The 18,186-nt window shown below is 42.5% G+C and overlaps 1 protein-coding gene across 1 annotated transcript in view; it reads left to right on the forward strand.

The window, feature by feature from the left end:
- The window catches only part of MTMR9 (myotubularin related protein 9), an 84,415-nt gene that overhangs the window by 20,554 nt on the left and 45,675 nt on the right, over positions 1-18,186 (forward strand). The window contains 1 exon segment of the mRNA XM_030198715.1: positions 16,311-16,528. Coding sequence (XP_030054575.1) covers positions 16,311-16,528 — 218 coding nt within the window.

Below are 18,186 nucleotides of genomic sequence, written 5' to 3' on the forward strand. Positions count from 1 at the left end.
ATATATATATATATATATATATATATAGATATATATATATATATATATATATATATAAATTATTCAAAATGTATCTACATATCCCTTCATTCATTCATTTATTTATTTCACTTATTGCGAAAAAGCTTGACACTTTCTCAGTTGTGGGTTCTGTAGAATGGAAATTCTTTTCCACAGGAGTTCAGAGTAATCAAGAATATTCTTGGTTTTATTTAAAAACAAACAAACCATTCAACCAGAAAACCTGCTATTTAAACTAGCTTTTGAGTCCTGATGAGGAGTTTGTTTCCATCAGTGGCTCAGGGCTATAATGTATAGATTCATTATGGTCAGTAAGTGGTAGTAACTTGAAGCTTGGTTATACGCTGGTAGTTTTATCTGTCCTGTGCTTTATTTCTGTGTATGTGCTTCTGTACTGTGGATGGAGCGGGCTATTAATGTTTTTTAAATCAATAAGAATAAAATACTACTACATGGTGCCTTAATATAGATGCCATAATAGGGTGCACTTAGCATCAATTCTACAGCATGGACAACCCCATAAGTATAAACACCCCAGATTACACCTTCCCTATCTCAGACAGCCTGAAAATCCTCAGTGTTACAATAGACTGTAACCTTACACTAGAGAACCAAGTGAAATCCACAACAAAGAAATGTTCCACTCAATGTGGAAACTTAATGCGTGAAACCATTCTTCCCGAGGGAAACATTTCGCAACTTGATACAATCAATGGTAATAAGCCGCGTAGACTACTGCAACGGAATTTATGTAGGATGCAAACAACAAACCTTAAAGAAACTTAAGACCGCTCAAAACACGGCAGGTAGGCTTATATTTGGAAAAATACGATTTGAAAGCGCAAATCCCCTCCGTGAAAAAACTGCACTGGCTCCCAATCAAGGAACGTATTGTCAAAATCTGCACCTGGTTCATAAAATCATCTCATCAAAGCACCGGGATACATGACAGACCTCATAGACCTACCAACCAGAAACACAACTGAATCAGCACGAACATATCTGAATCTCCATTACCCAAGCTGCAAAGGGCTTAAGTACAAATCAACTTACGCATCCAGTTTTCCTATATAAGTACACAACTGTGGAACGCATTACCAAACGCCTTGAAAACAACGTATGACCACCTAAACTTCCGGAAATTACTAAAAACCAACCTGTTTAAAAAAGCATACCCTAACCGATCCAACTTAAATGCCTGAACTCTGCAACACAACGAAACAAAGTATGTAATGGACATAATACAACTGTTCCGCTCTACGATTCCCTAATGTGTCTATTCCACACGAACCTTATCTTACCACAACATTACTTTGTATTTGTTATACCGGAGTTGGCGAACTCCTCTCCGATACTGTGTAAGCCACATTGAGCCTGCAAATAGGTGGGAAAATGTGGGATACAAATGTAACAAATAAATAAATGATGACATTTAAGCGTCAAAGCTGCTTTGGTAAGTCAACATTTAGGTGCACCCACATATTCTAAGTCAATGGCCAATGTAAGAGTGCACACATCTGTCTTATATGCAGGTGTTTTCTTTGTCCCTAGTGAGCTCACAATCTAAGTTTTGTACTTGGGGCAGTGGAAGGTTAAGTGACTTGCCCAGGGTAACAAGGAGCTGCAATGATTTCTAGGCCGTTGCATGAACCATTATGCTACTCCTCCACTCTTACAGTATTCAGTAAGTTGTGCATGTCACTTGGTGACATGCCCATGCTCTGCCCACGTGTATGCCCTCTTTCAGTTACGCACTGTAGCACTTAAGCGTGACCTTATAGAATAAGTGCATGTAGCTGACAATTATTGGCTCCTCTGATGTGTGTAAGTCTAGGTACAAGTTTATGGAAATGCCTTGTAAGTTTTTATTGCATAAATCTTCAGTCTAGCAAACCCAAATTAGTTCCATTTCCAAAACTACTTTAACAAGGCCTATAATAAGTTAGTCCACCTGTGTCCAGTCGAAGTTGAGTTGGGATGAAGAATCAAGCTGTTCTGTGGTATGAAATACATTTAAAAACAAAGGTTTAAACATGCTGAACATGGACCTGATGAAAGAACTCTGATCAAGATAAAGATATGTTCTCTTAGGCTTACGTGGCTGGCATTATGATTGTTTCAGTTGTCTGGGTCTTGCTGCATCTGAGTACGCCACAGCACGATGGCTGAAACGTCAGGTCCACTTACTTGGATGCAGCAAAACCCGACAATCAAGATAAAGATAGTCAAAGGCACAGATTGAGGGAAGGCCTTAAAAAAATTTAGTGTGTTTTAAATGTCCCTGGGGCACTGTCAAGTCCATCATTGCAAAATTATTGCCACTTTACACCACCAAGACAATGCCCCTTTCAGTGGTTCTATGTAGGGTTGGTGGGTTCGGGGTTTTTTTGCAGTTACAGCATACCTTATACTTAAGTTTATCTTGTTGGGCAGACTGGACGAACTGTACAGGTGTTTATCTGCTTTCATCTACTACGTTACTGGTGTTGAATTGGTACTTAATGCCACTTGTCTCCAATTAAGTACTAATTGGCACTAATCAAGTTGCTGACTTACACCCATATTCTGTAAACCGAGTGCTTAACTTCTCTCGCATGCAGCTGAAAAGGGAATGTTGACATAAGGAGGGAATGGGCACAGCAGGGGTGTTCCGACTAACTTTGTGGAAACTTTATAGACTATTTGCTTTTATGTGCACAACTGCCACATTTAGGCACCACCATTTACACCAGCTATAGACATTTCATAAGTGGCTGTGTTACTGTGGACCTACAACAGGGGTTGATGGAGTTTTTTTTTTGGATCTCGGAGCCATCCCAAAACTTTAGGAGCCAGATTTAGAACTGGAATTATTTATGCACATTTATAAATCACACATTTATAATGTGCTCAAGGTGATGCACAGGGAGTTATTTAAAGTAGCAGGGAAGGAGTGGATAAGACACTATTGATCTCCCCATCGCTCACCCACCTACAGCTTATCTGGCAGCGGAGAGAGGCTTTAAGGTGTGGTTGCTGGGGCAATGGGGGAAAAAGCCTTAGTTTTCCTTCATTGCCCACCTGCCCCCCCCCCCATTAGCTGCATTTTAACCCTAGTCCGCATCCGCACACTCCACCACCCCACAGCCTAAGTGATCTCCATCACCTATGCAGCCTTGTCACATCTTCGCTAGCCGCTAACAAAATTTCAGGGTGTTTTGACTATCCCTTGGTGCACTGGCAGGTCCATAATTATCAAATGAAAACAATTGTGCTAAATCATGCAGTCCCTTCAATGTCAGAAGCTCTGAGTTAAGGAAATTGCTGAAGGTGATCACAATGAGGCATACAATTACTTTTTAAAAGAACTGCAAAGGTTTTTGGCTGAGACTGGGGGAAAAGTGTTCGTTTCAAGATTACGTGACAAACATGGCAAAGTGACAAGAAGGCTTGGTAAGTAATATGTGGGGCATAAAACAAATACAGCACATCACCCTGCTAACGTAGACCCTACAGTAATGCTTAGTGGTGACCAGCATTATGTTGTGCGGATTATTTGCAAGATCAGGCCAGAGAGGCCTGTGACTGTGGGAAAGGTGGATAGGTGCAAAGTTCAGGTATATCATAGAAGAATATTTGTTCAGTGTGCTGTAGACCTGGAATGAGAAAAAGGTTTATTTTTCTGCAGAACAATGATCCAAGTACAAAGCAAAAGCAACAATGAAGTAGAAATTTTCTGTGGGTGAATGAATGTTCCCTGAGGACAAGCAGGGTAGCAAGCCCTCACAGTGATGTCATTGACTGTGCTAAAGTGGGAAAGCTGCTCCAGTTCAGTACATACTAAAAGCACTTCCTGCTGCTGCTATCACACAGGACCACCTCAGTCTTCATCCTTCCATGGAGCTGGTCAGATGCCTATCACCGTATGAACACCTTAAGATGACATTTCTTGATCTAAATTTGCATTTTGAAGTTTTTTTAAAATCTCGTGTCCTATCACTTTGTGTGGTACTATTCCCTGTTAGTGCCTTAGGTTTCCGTTTGTTTTGAAGTTTTCTTTATTTATTTATTAGGATTTATTTACCGCCTTTTTGAAGGAATTCACTCAAGGCAGTGTAATTTTAGCACAGCAGTAATTTGCATACTCATGATTATAGCCTGCTGCAGGTTTTGGTTTTTTTTTTTTGTAGTAGAGTGCAGGCTCTACTGCAAAGCTTTCTGCATGGGCTCCCGTATGTCCTTGTTGTTGGGAAGAGACCTTTCATTCTGCTGTTCATTAATGTCTGCCGGGAAGGCTGCATAAGTTAGACATTTGTAGAATCTTGTAGTATGTGGAGGTGACCAATTTTCATTTCATCTATCACTTTGTCCTTGTTTCAGTGGCCACACAAGGGAATGGCGGCTTCCAAATCATCTAGAGTGTGTTTGGTTAGTGCATCTATTGAGAGAGCTTACATTCTTCTTGGAAGAGGATTCCAGAGGGCCTTAAGGCTCACTTTACACAGGCTCAGATGACCTGGGCAGAGACTTGGGCAGTTGCACCAGAAAACATTTGTAGGTTGGTTACTTGCTCATCATGTCATTCATTTGTGAACATTACAAGCTTGGATGTGTTTGTAAGGATGGACTTCACCTTTGGTAGAATGGTGATTTAGGGGATCTTATTTTCACCTTTCCAGGTGAAGTATTACTTTGGTCTATTCAATCTGTTTGGACTGACCAAGCAGAGGAGATAAGGAAGATGAAATTTAGTCATACCTGTAATTTACTTTCCCAGAGTCCTAGACCAGTCCAGAACCCACCCTGGAAAATTTTGGCATGGGAGGGTGTGACAGAACAGTGTGTTTTACGCCTGTAAAACTGCCTTAATTTCCTGAAGTGTATTTCTCTAGTTTGGCCAGCAAGTGGTGCATGTTTATGCTTTGAAGCTGCTGCAGATCCAAGGCTGTTTTCCTTATGTTTAAGTCTTTTGGAAAGGCAGTCTGCAGTATACTTTCAAACTTGTTCAGGGCTTTGATTGGCCCAGGAGCTCCATTTCATTGGATTGTACTGGCTTTTGCCCCAGTTTCAGCCCAGGAGAAAGAGAGTAGGATCTCTTTGCTGAGGCTCTGTGAACTGTTATATTTCCTGATCTTCCCAGGTACTAATTAGTTGGTAACAAATGTTTAGTTAGTGTTAATTGATCCATATTTCAGTTACCTGTTTGCTGATTGCACTTTTTATGTTCATTGTTCAATATTTTTAAGACAATAAACACTATTCAGTTTATTACCTCTGCAATCTGGACTGATAAAGAATCCTGGTGGTTGTGTGTTGGGTTCTGTGAGTGCTTTCTGGGAACTGTAGGACTACTGGGAGTGTGGCCCCAGTAACCTCGAAATCACTGGGGATAATTTGAGAGCGGGAGACTCACCCAGAGGTGGTTGGGACCCAGTCAGTGGGAGGAGGGTGCTAGTGTAGAGCACAAGCAGCAGGTGCAGCAGACCTGAGCTGTGATGGGGATAGACCTCTAAGTGGCCATAGGGTAAACCAAGGCGGGTGGCTAGATGTTTCGTAACAAACTTGATATTTAGTCATACCTGTTACTTTCCCTGAGTCCTAGCCCAGTCCAGGACCCTCCTGGAAACGTTTGACATGGGAGGTCATTCTGGGTAAGTCTGTTTGCTTTTTCTACCTTTTCTCTCTGGTCTCTTAGGGGCTGTAAAGCTTAGCATGCACTAATGCCCACAGTGCCCGTAGGTGCATACAGTATTAGAGCGTGCACTAAGTATTAGTAAAAGGGCCTCTTAATGTTCATATGGAATTGGGGGGAATTGAAAGTTCCAGTGCTACAGTGGTTAGATGGGATTTGCTTGATATGTGGTGTCAAGACTTAGTTGTGCTTTGACAATTGCACATTGGAGAGTTCCAGAGTGCAGCAGCCTGTATATCAGTGATGTCACTGGAATACTTCAGTTTCTGTACCTCCATCTGCTGGTAGGAAAGGTTCAGACCCACTTGTATGGACCGGTCTAGCAGGAATCAAGAAAGGAAATTAACAAATACAACTAAATTTCCCCTTTCCATTCATATATGGGAATAGTTTGAAAAATGAAAAACAGTGATTTAATATTAAAATTTTAGTGGAGAATGAGAATATTTTCTTCTAACACTACTTTGAGGCTTTTTTAGATTTTACTTGCAAAAACAAAAACACAAACAACCCCCCCCCCCCCCCAACTAGGAAAAATAATGATCAAGCGACCAGCTATAGGAGCATTTTTAGAGGGGTAGCTGCATTTGTCTTCCTCTGTCTTTTTTTAGCTCTAGAAAACAGTCCTTTGCAAACCTTACAGCATTAATTATGTCTTCATTCTTTATACAAGGAAAACCTTTCTAATGTCAATGATAGGGGAACCTTCACTGCTATTGGTTGAAAATGTGCTTATGCCATAGCCGCAGCCACTGTCTTGCTGCAGGAACCTGGAAGGCTTTATTGTTTAAGGTTTATTGTTGGCTCTGATTAAAGCAGCCTAACTCCTTACGTGCAGGGAATAAGCTAATCAATCATGCTTTGTAAGGCGTTCCTTTCTATTTATTCCATTTCCCCTTTTCTGTCTTCTAGGATACCTGCCTGTTAGTGCAGCCATTTTGTATTTTTCTGTGGGAAAAAGATAATTTCAGCATGAATACTTCTATTTTAACCTTATAATTGTTGTGCTTGCTTTCTCTCATGATTTAAAAGAACATTTTAAAAAATGTACCTGGTAAATCTGTAGTAAACCAGATGAGCATGTATCTGCCACATCTGGTTTGTTTCCTGATAACTAGTAATGCTCCAGTTTTTGTTCAGATTTTATTTGATAAGAATGCAGATCATAGTGTTTGAGTAATGAAGAGTTTAACATATAGCAACTGTTGTGTGTTGAGTCAGATTATAGCTATATTGGATATAACATGGAATTCTCTGAACCTAAGGGCAGGGCTTTTTTTTCAGGGGTAGTCGGTGCTGATATGGTACCAGCACCTTACTTTATTAAAATAATTATTATATATATATTATTAATATATATATATATATAGAAATTTTCCAACGCACGTAGTGGGCATGTGTAAAAAATGAAATTTATTGCCCGGGCACATGGTAGCTCCGAATTGGTGTGCAACTAGATGTGCGTATGCACCTACGTGACTTAGTAAAAGGGCGCCTAAGGGTCCTGTTTACTAAGCTGCGGAATAGTGGCGTTAGCGTTTTTAACTTCTCTGTTAACCATGTATGCGCCTACAATATCCTATAGGCCACCTACACAGCATGCGCGCTAAATGTAGGCACGTTAAGAATGCTATCGCGCCTTAGTAAACAGGGCCCTTTTGTTTTTCTTTCCAAACTGATGGAATGTTTGGGAATTGCTCCATTTAAACTACTTCATTCCTTTCCATTCTCCTCCTTCCATATCAGAGAGAGACAGATAACCCAGATAATACACACTCACAGGAGTTAGAAAGAATTGCATATACTGTGCTCCATGGGGTGATTCTGTATAGCCCGTCCTAAAGTTGGGTGCTGGGATGATGCACACTGAGTGCAAATTTCTATATTGCCAGTTGCACTTACATGTAAACTGCTTTGGTTGTACCACAGAATGGTGGTATATAAAATTCCTTTATGCTTTACAAAATACCAGTGTGAGTCCGCACTTAGGCTAGATAAAAGGCCACTGTAAATGGTCATGCCTAACTTTAGGCAGGTAAGTTGTAACTAGTGGTGTGCTGGTGTCGGCTCGCACCGGCTCGCAAGAGCCGGTTGTTAAATTTTCTTCCGATTTGCGAGCCGGCTCTGGCTCTCCTCCCTCCCTCTGGATCCGGTCCCTCACCAACTCCTTGTCCTTCGAATTCTTCGGGGCAGGCAGTCTTGCCTGTCCGCTGCCAGTGCTGACTCTCCCCCGCTGCCGGTTCGCGCTTTAAAAATGGCCGCCGAGACTTCTGCTGAAGTCTCGGCGGCCATTTTGAAGCGCAATCCAGCAGCAGGGGAGAGTCAGCGCTGGCAGCGGACAGGCAGACTGCCTGCCCTGAAGAATTTGAAGGACAAGGAGTCGGTGAGGGACCGATCAGGAGGGAGGGAGGAGAATTCGCTGAACAACTCGGGAGGGGGTGGCAGGGGAAAGAAGGGAGTCGCTGGGCATGGGTGGATGGAGGGGAGAGAAGGGTCGCTGGTTATGGGTGCATGCAGGGCAGGGGAGAGGAGGGTCACTGCTGGACATGGGTAGATGGAGGGCAGGAGAAAGGAGGGTCACTGGGTATGGGTGCATGCATGGCAGGGAGAGGAGGGTCGCTGGTATGGGTGCCTGCAGGGGAGAGGAGGGTCGCTGGGTATGGGTGCATGCAGGGCAGGGAGAGGAGGGTCGCTGGGTATGGGTGCATGGAGGGCAGGGGAGAGAGGGCCGCTGGGTATGGGTGCATGCAGGGCAGGGGAGAGGAGGGTCGCTGAGTATGGGTGTATGCAGGGAGAGGTAGGGTCACTGGACATGGTGGATGGAGGGCCGGGGAAAGGAGGGTCCTGGGTATGGGTGCATGCAGGGCAGGGGAGAGGAGGGTCGCTGGGTATGGGTGCATGCAGGACAGGGGAGAGGAGGGTCGCTGGTATGGGTGCATGCAGGGCAAGGGGAGTGGAGGTTGCTGGGTATGGGTGGATGGAGGGCAGGGGGAGAGAAGGGTTCCCTGGACAAGGGTGGATGGAGGGCAGGGGAGAGTGAGGAAGGAGATGAGATTGAGGGAAAAGGAAGAGAGGTGAAAAACTGCATATGGATGAAGAAAATAGGCAGAAGCTGAGGACCAGAAATGAAGAAGAAAGGAAAGAAATAAATGGAAGGAAGCCCTGGAAATGGAGTTAAGAGGACAGATATCAGCAGAATCGGGTACTGGGTCAGCATGATCAGAAAAAACAGTCACCAGACAACAAAGGAAGAAAAAATAATTTTATTTTCATTATAGTGTTTTGGAAATATGTTCACTTTGAGAATCAGGTGCTCAACATTAAAAGTTTATATTTATTACTTATTTATGGCATTATATAAAATATGTGTTAGTGCCAGGCATGCCCCTGACCTGCCCATGCCCCTTTGCAGTTGCTTGTTATGCAAATTGCAACATACATTTGATAGAATTCTGACCTAAGGCAGTTATTCAGTAACTGTTTTAGTGCCAATTAACCCACAAATTTTCACAATTATAGCCAATAATTGGTTATTAAAACCAATTAACATTTAATTGTTCAATTAAGCTACGTGTATAACTGACCTTTATTCTAAAACTTGTGCATGCAACTTTGCTCACCAAGCATCATGTTGGGCAAGCAAGTTTGTAGAATGAGGGAGCATATGCTTTTATTATTTGTATTTGATCGAATAGTAAAATATGCTATTAGGTACAGCTCTACTACACAAGGCTAACTTGCTGGATTATCCTAGACATGGAGGGGCATTTTCGATATGATGTCTAAGTCCAACTTTTGGATGTTTTGCTCAAAACGTCCAAATGGGGTAATATAGCCAGTTTTGAAACAGAATTTTTTTTTTTTTTTCTAGATGTTTTATGCTCAAAACATTTATCTTTTTGGTCCATTTTTGAAAAAAAAAAAATCAAAATGAAAAACGTAGAAAATGAAATCATTGGGAAGCAGGAGGGTCCAGCATTTTTCATAGACTGCTTCCCCAGACATCCCAGGAGTGCAGTAGGGCACATCTTATCTTTGCTCCCTTATCTTGTCTGCTGAGCCCTCCAAAACCCACCAAAAAAACACTGCCCCCAACTGTACACCACTACAATATCCCTTATGGGTGAAGGGGGGACCTATTTGTTGGGTAACAGTAGGTTTTCTGGTGAGTTTGGGAGGGCTCAGTTTCCACCACAAGTGTAATAGGGAGAGTATGGGCCTGGTTCCCACCTGTCAACAGTGCAGTGCACCCACCACTAGACTACTCCAGGGACCCTGTATGCTGTTCTAGTAGACCTTGCCATACCATCTAAAGCTGTCATAGAGGCTGGTTAAGTCATATTTTTATTCACATTTTTGGGGGGTGGAAGGGGGTCAGTGACCACTGGGGGGAGTAAGGGGGGGTCATCCCTGATTCCCTCCAGTGCACATTTATGTGCCTTATTTGTTCTAAAAACAGGTCTTGCCCAAATTTTGAAGTTCAGCCCTAGACGTTTTCATGTTGTTCCATTATTTATTTATTTATTTATTTGCATTTGTATCCCACATTATCCACCTATTTGCAGGCTCAATGTGGCTTACATAGTTTTGTTATGACATTGTTAATCCAGGGTGTCAGATACAATTAATAATGTGCAAAGATTAAGGAAGAAAGAAGAAAATTATTAAGCGGTAATGTAGAGGTGGGCTTTCATAGTTAGGTGGGTTAGTGAAGTGGATTAGTAGGACTGTAGGTTCTCTTTGTAAGCTTTGTTGAAGAAATATGTCTTCAGAGATTTGCGAAAGTTGGTTATTTCTTTGATTTGTTTTCAAGTCTGTTGGTAGTGCATTCCATAACTGAGTGCTCATGTAACAGAAGGTAGTGGCGTGCATCAGCTTGTATTTTAGTCCTTTACAGCTGGGGAAGTGCAGGTTGAGAAATTTGCGGGATGACTTTGTGGCGTTTCTGGGTAGGTCCACTAGGTTTATTATGTAGATTGGGGCGTCTGCGTGAATGATTTTGTGTACAATCATGCAGATCTTGAACTCAATACGTTCTTTAAGTGGGAGCCAGTGAAGTTTCTCTCTAGGGGTTTTGCACTTTCGTACTTAGTTTTTCCAAATATGAGTCTGGCGGCAGTGTTCTGGGCTGTTTGGAGTTTTTTGATAGTCTGTTCTTTGCAGCCAGCGTACAGTGCGTTTACAGTAGTCCAGATGACTTATTACCATTAACTGTACTAGGGTACGGAAGATGTATCTCGGGAAGAAAGGTTTTACTCTTTGAGTTTCCACATGGAGTGGAACATCTTTTTCATCGTATTCTTCACGTGGGTATCGAGAGTGAGGTTTCGATCAATGGTAACTCCAAGAATTTTCAAGTTTGTGAGATGGGAAGAGAACAATATGGTGTGATTATGGTGGAGAAGTTTTTTGTGTATGTTGTGAGGTGACTACAAGACATTGTGTTTTTTCTGCATTAAGTTTTAGTTGGAATGCATCTGCCCAGGTGTGCATGATCTGAAGGCTTTGGTTGATTTTGTAGGTGATTTCATTTAGATCATGTTTGAACGGGATGTAAATTTGTCATTGTCTGCATATATGTAGGGGTGAAGGTTTGATTGGCTAGAAGTTTGGCTAAAGGTATCATCATTAGGTTAAATAGGGTTGGTGAGAGGGGGGATCCCTGGGGAACTCCACATTCAGGTATCCATGGGGTTGATCTGTCTGTGTTCGTTGTTACTGGTATGATCTTGTGGTCAGGAATTCTTTAAGCCATTTGAGAACTGTGCCTCCTACTCCAAAGTATTCTAGTATGTGTAATAGTATTCCATGATTGACCATGTCAAAGGCACTGGCCATGTCGAATTGTAGGAGGAGTATGTTGTTACCAGTTGCAATTGCTTGTTTGAATGAGTTCATTGCGGATATTAGAACAGTTTCGGTGCTGTGATTTGACCGAAATCCTGATTGAGACTTTTGTAGTATTGAGTGTTTGTTTAGGTATTCAGTAAGTTGTTTCGTCACTATGCCTTCCATGAGTTTAGTTATGAGCGGGATAGATGGTACTGGGCGATAATTGGTTAGGTCCATTGTACTCTTCTTTCATCTTTTGGCAGCGGAGTAAGTAAGATATTTCCTTTATCCGTGGTAGAAAAAAACAAACATTTAACCCCCAATATTTAATTACACAGTTACACAGGTAATTAAGAAAAAGGATGCCCCTAGCACCAGAGATTCTATCCTCATAGCTTAAAAAAAAAAAAAAAAAAAGCCTTTCTCCTCTCTTGGGTTTGTTTTGTAACATCTGGGTATACCCAAACTTTCTTGCCATAAAATAAACATTGTGACTTTCAAAAAAATATCCGTGTCACTGCATTTAGATCTTGCTCAAATACAAATGGCACTAGTAAGGTCGCTCTTTCAGAATCTTCAGTTAGAGACATCTCCAATAACTCAGAAACATTCAATATGTCTTTCTTATTCATTTCTTGATCCACCACACCAGGGTTCTCCTCTGGAGCATATTTGTTTGGAATATAGTATATCCGATTTAAAGGGGAATAGCTTTAGAAGTATAGTTCAAAATTTCAATCAAATATTTCTTAAATACTTCCATAGGAGTAACATCCAGGGATTTAAGAAAATTAAAAAACCGAAGATTTAATCTACGATTATAGTTCAGTCTCTTCAATTTTCCTTTGTAACTTCAGTTTATCATTGTAAACTTCTTAATAAATCTTGCAGCTTCTTAATATCTTCTTTAACCTCAACAATCTCAGTAGTAAGTTCTGTTTTAGTGACTTCTAAAGATGTAAACAAATCATCAACAGTACTCACTAAAGCAGCAACTTTGGCCGTGGACTTGGCCACCGTAGTATCCAGTTGTTGGAGATCTTTCCATATGCTCTCCAGAGTCACCACCTCAGGCTTCCGTATTAGAGCCACACGCTCAATTGGAACTCCCACAGCACTCAAACCTCCATCGGGACCTGCCTTCTCAGTTCCTCAAACCAAAGGCCTACCCTCAACATCTTCCAATTCAGGAGACCTCTGCTGTGATGCAAATCGTTTGGGGAGAGACAGTGGATTGAGAACTGGGGGAGAAAACAGTAACACCTAGCCCCAAGTCTCCGGGGTCTCCCCCTCCCAGAGCAACAACAGGGCTCCTCCTGGTGGGAACAGAGGTTCTAGCTGTGAACCTCTCAATGGATTGCTGCTGTGGCGAGGAGGTTCTGGCCATTGAGGAACCAGCCTTAACCGTCCCCTTAAGTTTAGTATGTGGTGTAACAGGAATAGAAGAAAAGAAACACAGGGCTGCCAAAGAGAGAGCTCTCAGACTTGGTCAGAAACGTGCCACCCCTAAATCCAGAGTTTAATACCACATAGAAAAATCTGTCTATTTCTGAAAATCCTTTCAAGACCTGGTCCTGTGCAACCCTATTTTCAAATGTTGCAATCAGAATTCACTATTTTAACAGAGGTAGCTGGATTATCAGATGGAATACTGAAATTATCTAGATTATCTGAGAAATCCCATGAGTGAGGCAAAGAAAGATGGTGGACACACTGTTAGTCCTGAGCTTAGAATTTTCTTCAGTGTTCTTTATCCTCTCTTTTAGCCAGCCATGGTGAAGAGGAAGGGATACACCTGGAAGGTTGGTGGCAGTGTTCCCCCAGCTACGGTCCTGAACTATTCGGAGCTCTCTCTAAACCCAGACTCTCTGCTGTACCAATGAAATAGTCGCAGAAAAAGGGGATCCTGCTGTTAGCCCAGAGCAGCGCAGACTCCCCTCACTGGTGTGCAAGCAAAGGCAGTGGAGGGCTATAGATTTGGATGATGGAGTGTACCTGAACCAAGGAATAGATGCCCCTGTTGAAGAACCTGGAACTTCTGATGAAATATTGGATTTTGTGTGGGGTGAGCAGCCCTTGGACCATGTATAGAAGGAACTGACTTCTATTTACAACTTTATATGCTACTCTGAATCTGCAGGTAACGCTGGAAATTCTTTGAAGTGCTATAAATTATATTAAACTTACATTTTCTACTCAGTTTCAAGCCCAGGCTTGGAAGTTTCAAATCTTGAAGAAACTGTTACTAGTTTCTCTGCTGGTTTGAGGAATATGAGAACGTTTCAAGAGCTTGATATGAAAATAGTCAAATCTGAAATGTTGTGTGTTGAAATAGCTAAGGATGCTATGGGGCTCATTTTCAAAGCACTTAGCCTTCCAAAGTTCCATAGGTTTCTGTGGAACTTTGGAAGGCTAAGTGCTTTGAAAATATGCGTCAATGGCTTTCAATTGGAGATTGTTTGACCGTGAATAATTTTCCAACATCTCCAATCTTAGATTCATTAATTTTCCTAGATATTCTGGAAATCTTGGTTAAGTATCTAAGTGAAGTTTTGAGAATTTCTCCTTTACCAGGTATTCTGCATGCTTATTATATTCCTATCCCAACTGGGACCCAGTTGTTGAAGAATCTACTCTTAGATTCATTGGATGTGGCACATTTTGAATTACATTAAAGAAGACACTTCTTACAGTAATCAGCACCTGTGTACTAGTATAAAACAGCAGCCTTATTCAGTAATCCTAGGCTCAATTGTTTTGTGTGTGTATATGCTATTACTCGCGTTTCAGTTTAGTAACATAAGAGGTGATAACAGATAAAAAGAGAAACCACCCATCTAGTCTACACAGTAAGGTGATTAGATTTGTGATTGGGTAGCCTGCGCAAAACGACATTATTATGCCACTGCTTAAGGTTTTAACTTCTGCTCCTTACAGGATACTGTCCCTCTCTAGTGTCATTGTATTGTACTGTAACATTTATACCCCGCGCTTTCCCACTTATTAGCAGGTTCAATGCGGCTTACAAATATAACAGTTTTACAAGATAACAGAAAATGGGTAAAACAGCTGAATCAAACATATAAACGACGAGTGACCGAACTCACTCGCAAATGCACAGTAGAGACTTCAATCTCTGTCCCGCCCCCGCGTCAATACATGATGACGGGGGCGGGACAGAGAGGGAAACTGCGCTCCCCCCTCCCCTCCCTCCCGAGTCGCCGCCGCCACCCCTCCACCCGGCCCGGGCCCTCTGATCGCAATTAATTCAACTTACATCGCTGCAGCACGCAGATCAGCTGAGCTCTGGTCGGCCTGCCTTCCCTGCCTGTGTTCCGCCCTCGCCGACGGTTCGTCACACGAGGGCGGGACACAGGCAGAGAAGGAAGGCCAGGCCGACGGGAGCTTAGCTGATCTGCGTGCTGCGGCAATGTAAGTTGAATTAATAGCGAACAGAGGGCCCGGGCCGGGTGCAGGGGTGGCGGCGGCAGCGGCGACTCCGGGGGGATGGGGTACCGGTAGCGGTGACCTCGGGGGGGGGGGGGGGGGGGCAGCGGCGACCTCGGGGGGGGGGGGGCCTTGGAAAACCCCCATTCCAATAGTAGCCCGTTTTAACGGGCTCAACAGCTAGTATAGTATATAAAGAGGTGGACAATAGAAAGTGGGTAAGATGGGTAAGGGAGGAAGGTGGTAGAGGTAGGGAGTGGGAAGAGAGTGTAAATTGGGATAGTGTGTTGTAATTAAGGAAGAATGTATAATGATGGCTGGAAGAGGGTAAAAGAGGAAGCATATTTCAGGTTCTGTCATAAAGTCACCTCAGTGCTGTTTTAAGTTGGAGTACTCGGTGATTGGTTTCCATCCTTGTACTGAGTGTTTTGGTTTAACAGAAGTGAAATAACTTTCTGCACATCTGAAATGGCATGTGAGAGTAACACTGCATGGAGCAGTAGTTTAAGCCCTAACCAAAGGCAGTGGGGGATGAGGGGGTATCCTTCTATAAAATTTCATATGCTATGTATAAACACAGAGAAAGGATCTTTGTTTTGCAGACTTGAGTTTGATGCATTTTTGCAGAGATATATTCTTTAAGGATTCATTTTGTGCAGCATTGTAGTATTCTAGCTATGACTGTTTTTTGCCCCCCCCCCCCCCTTTTTTTTAAGAAAACTTATGAAATTAGCCTTCTTATAAGAACTTTAGTTTTGTTAATGATAGGAGAGATATAGAAGGCAGATAACAAGCTTGGAGTAAGCAGCAGTTAGAAATGTAGGGCTCCTTTTACTAAGCCGTGGTGGTAAAAAGTGGCTTGCGATAGTGTAAGCATGGGTTTTGGGCGCGCGCAGAAATTTTTCAGGCAACATACCAAAAATGCCTTTTTTATTTTTTGCTGAAAATGGACATGAAGCAAAATCAAAATTGCCGCGCGTCCATTTTGGGTGTCTGACCTTACTCCCAGCCATAGACCTAGTGGTAAAGAATTTGTGCGGTAAGGACCTACGTACATCAGATGCCATTTGGCACGCGTCCACTACGCTTGTCTGAAAATAAAAATTATTTTCCAGACACGCGTAGCGGATGCGTGCCAAAAATGAAATTACCACAAGAGGCACATGGTAGTTGGGCGGTAAGTTTATTTTGATGCGCGTTGAGCGCGCATAGAGCCTAACGCAGCTTAATAAAAGGGGCCTGTAATCACCTTGCTGCCATCATCTTCAGTGTTACAATACACAGTCTGTTTTGGAACCATCTGAACACACGGCGTAATAAGTAGTATCCTTTTCCATAGGTGATGATGCGGAGTAGCCAACCCCTGGTTGGAACCAATGGAAGACGATGCAAGGAAGATGAAAAGCTTATAAATGCCACCCTGAGGGCAGGGAAACGTGGTTACATCATTGATACTCGCTCTCTGAATGTGGCCCAGCAGGCCAGGGCCAAAGGAGGCGGCTTTGAACAAGAAGCACATTATCCACAATGGCGAAGAATTCACAAAGCCATTGAGAGGTAAGATGAATAAGACCATCCTACAGGCCAGGGTGTGTAAACAACATACCTGGTAACTTTTTAAAATTTTTGTTCACTTTGGCCTGATATATTAATCATTTTTCCCATTGACACAAAAATGGATCTAAAACCCTTTAGTAAATCTGGGCCTTTGTTGATTTTAATTTTTAAGATATTCATGCTGCATTTTTCGTCAGTACCAGGAAATATGTACATACTAATAATGCACAATGCAAAATTAAATTATGTGCCATCAACTTTTACCTTAAAAGCATTTTTGAAAAAGTAAGATGTTATTGTTTGTCTTGCTTGTATCAAAAATAGTATACTGAATCTCTCTTTTCCGTAACCCATGGGTCTAAATTTGAGTAATTGAGCAATTTGAATCCACAGATTATTGAAGTAAAAAGGTTCAGTGTACCACTTCAGATACCAACAGTATAGAAACAAAAAGATCTTGATTGCTTAATGCTTTTTAAGTAATTGTTGTTGACCCAATTATAATTTATTACTTTGTGCATTTTATTGTGGGATTTTCATCTTGTTGTTTTCCAGCTTCGATTGTGTATCTACATAAGAACATACTGGGTCAGACCAGCAGAGGCCAATGCAGGTCACAAGTACCTGGCAGAAACCCAATTAGTAGCAACATTCCATGCAACCAATCCCTGGGCAAGTAGTGACTTCCCCATGTCCATATCAATAACTTTTCCTCCAGGAACTTGTCCAAACCTTTTTTTTAAACCTAGATACGCTAACTGCTGCTGTTACACCCTCTGGCAATGAGTTCCTGAGCGTAACTGTTCTTTGAGAGAAAAAAGATTTCCTGCTATTTGTTTTAAAAGCAGTAAAGGTACACTTGTGTATTTATGGTCATCTCTAGCACTCTCCTAGCAGAGAATATGAGTTACCTGATTCTCTTCTCTCAGAATTTGTCCGTTTCTCCTACTCTTTCCTTCTGAGACCTGCCACTTCTCATATTTTTGCTCTTTTTCCTCAGTCCTCTGCACAGGACCTCACTTCGGGGCCCTTATACTAAGCTGTGGTAAAAGAGGACCTGTGCTAGCGGCTGCAGCCATTTTTGCCCCATGCTGAGGCCCTTTTTACCGCAGCATGGCGTTGCGGGTGGAGCTCTTTCCACCACCCATTGAGGTGGCAGTAAGGGCTCCCGTGCTAACCCAGCGGTAACCCTCCAGAGCGGGGTGCTGCCCGATTACTGCTGGGTAACCCACTGCGGAAATATTTTTCAAATATTTCCGCTAGCACCAGAAAGGCTATGTGCTGGGGGTGGAACTACCTCCAGCGGTAGTTCCGGATCGCTGTGCAATAAACCCACAGTAGGCTTGCCGCTGCTTTGTAAAAGGGCCCCTTTGTGAACTCCTTTGTTCTTGTCTGCTTTCCTTATATCCCTATCCCCTCCTCCCAGTAACCCGCTACCCTAACTTGGAGAAAAAGTAGCTGCTGAACAGCCATTTTTGGTGCCACTTGAACTTGCCTTGGAAGGGAGGGGGAATGGGGCAGAGCTACAAGGCCTGAAAGACAAGTTGTACTAATGTGGAATTGCGCTGGTTTTTTTTGTTTTTGTTTTTTAATTCTACTGCGCCTTTTTAACCCATCCCCCTCCTCATTTTTTCTTTTTCTTTTAATCCTTTGGCCCT

The sequence above is a fragment of the Microcaecilia unicolor genome, chromosome 3 (assembly GCF_901765095.1).
Source record: "Microcaecilia unicolor chromosome 3, aMicUni1.1, whole genome shotgun sequence".
Taxonomy (NCBI): domain Eukaryota; kingdom Metazoa; phylum Chordata; class Amphibia; order Gymnophiona; family Siphonopidae; genus Microcaecilia; species Microcaecilia unicolor.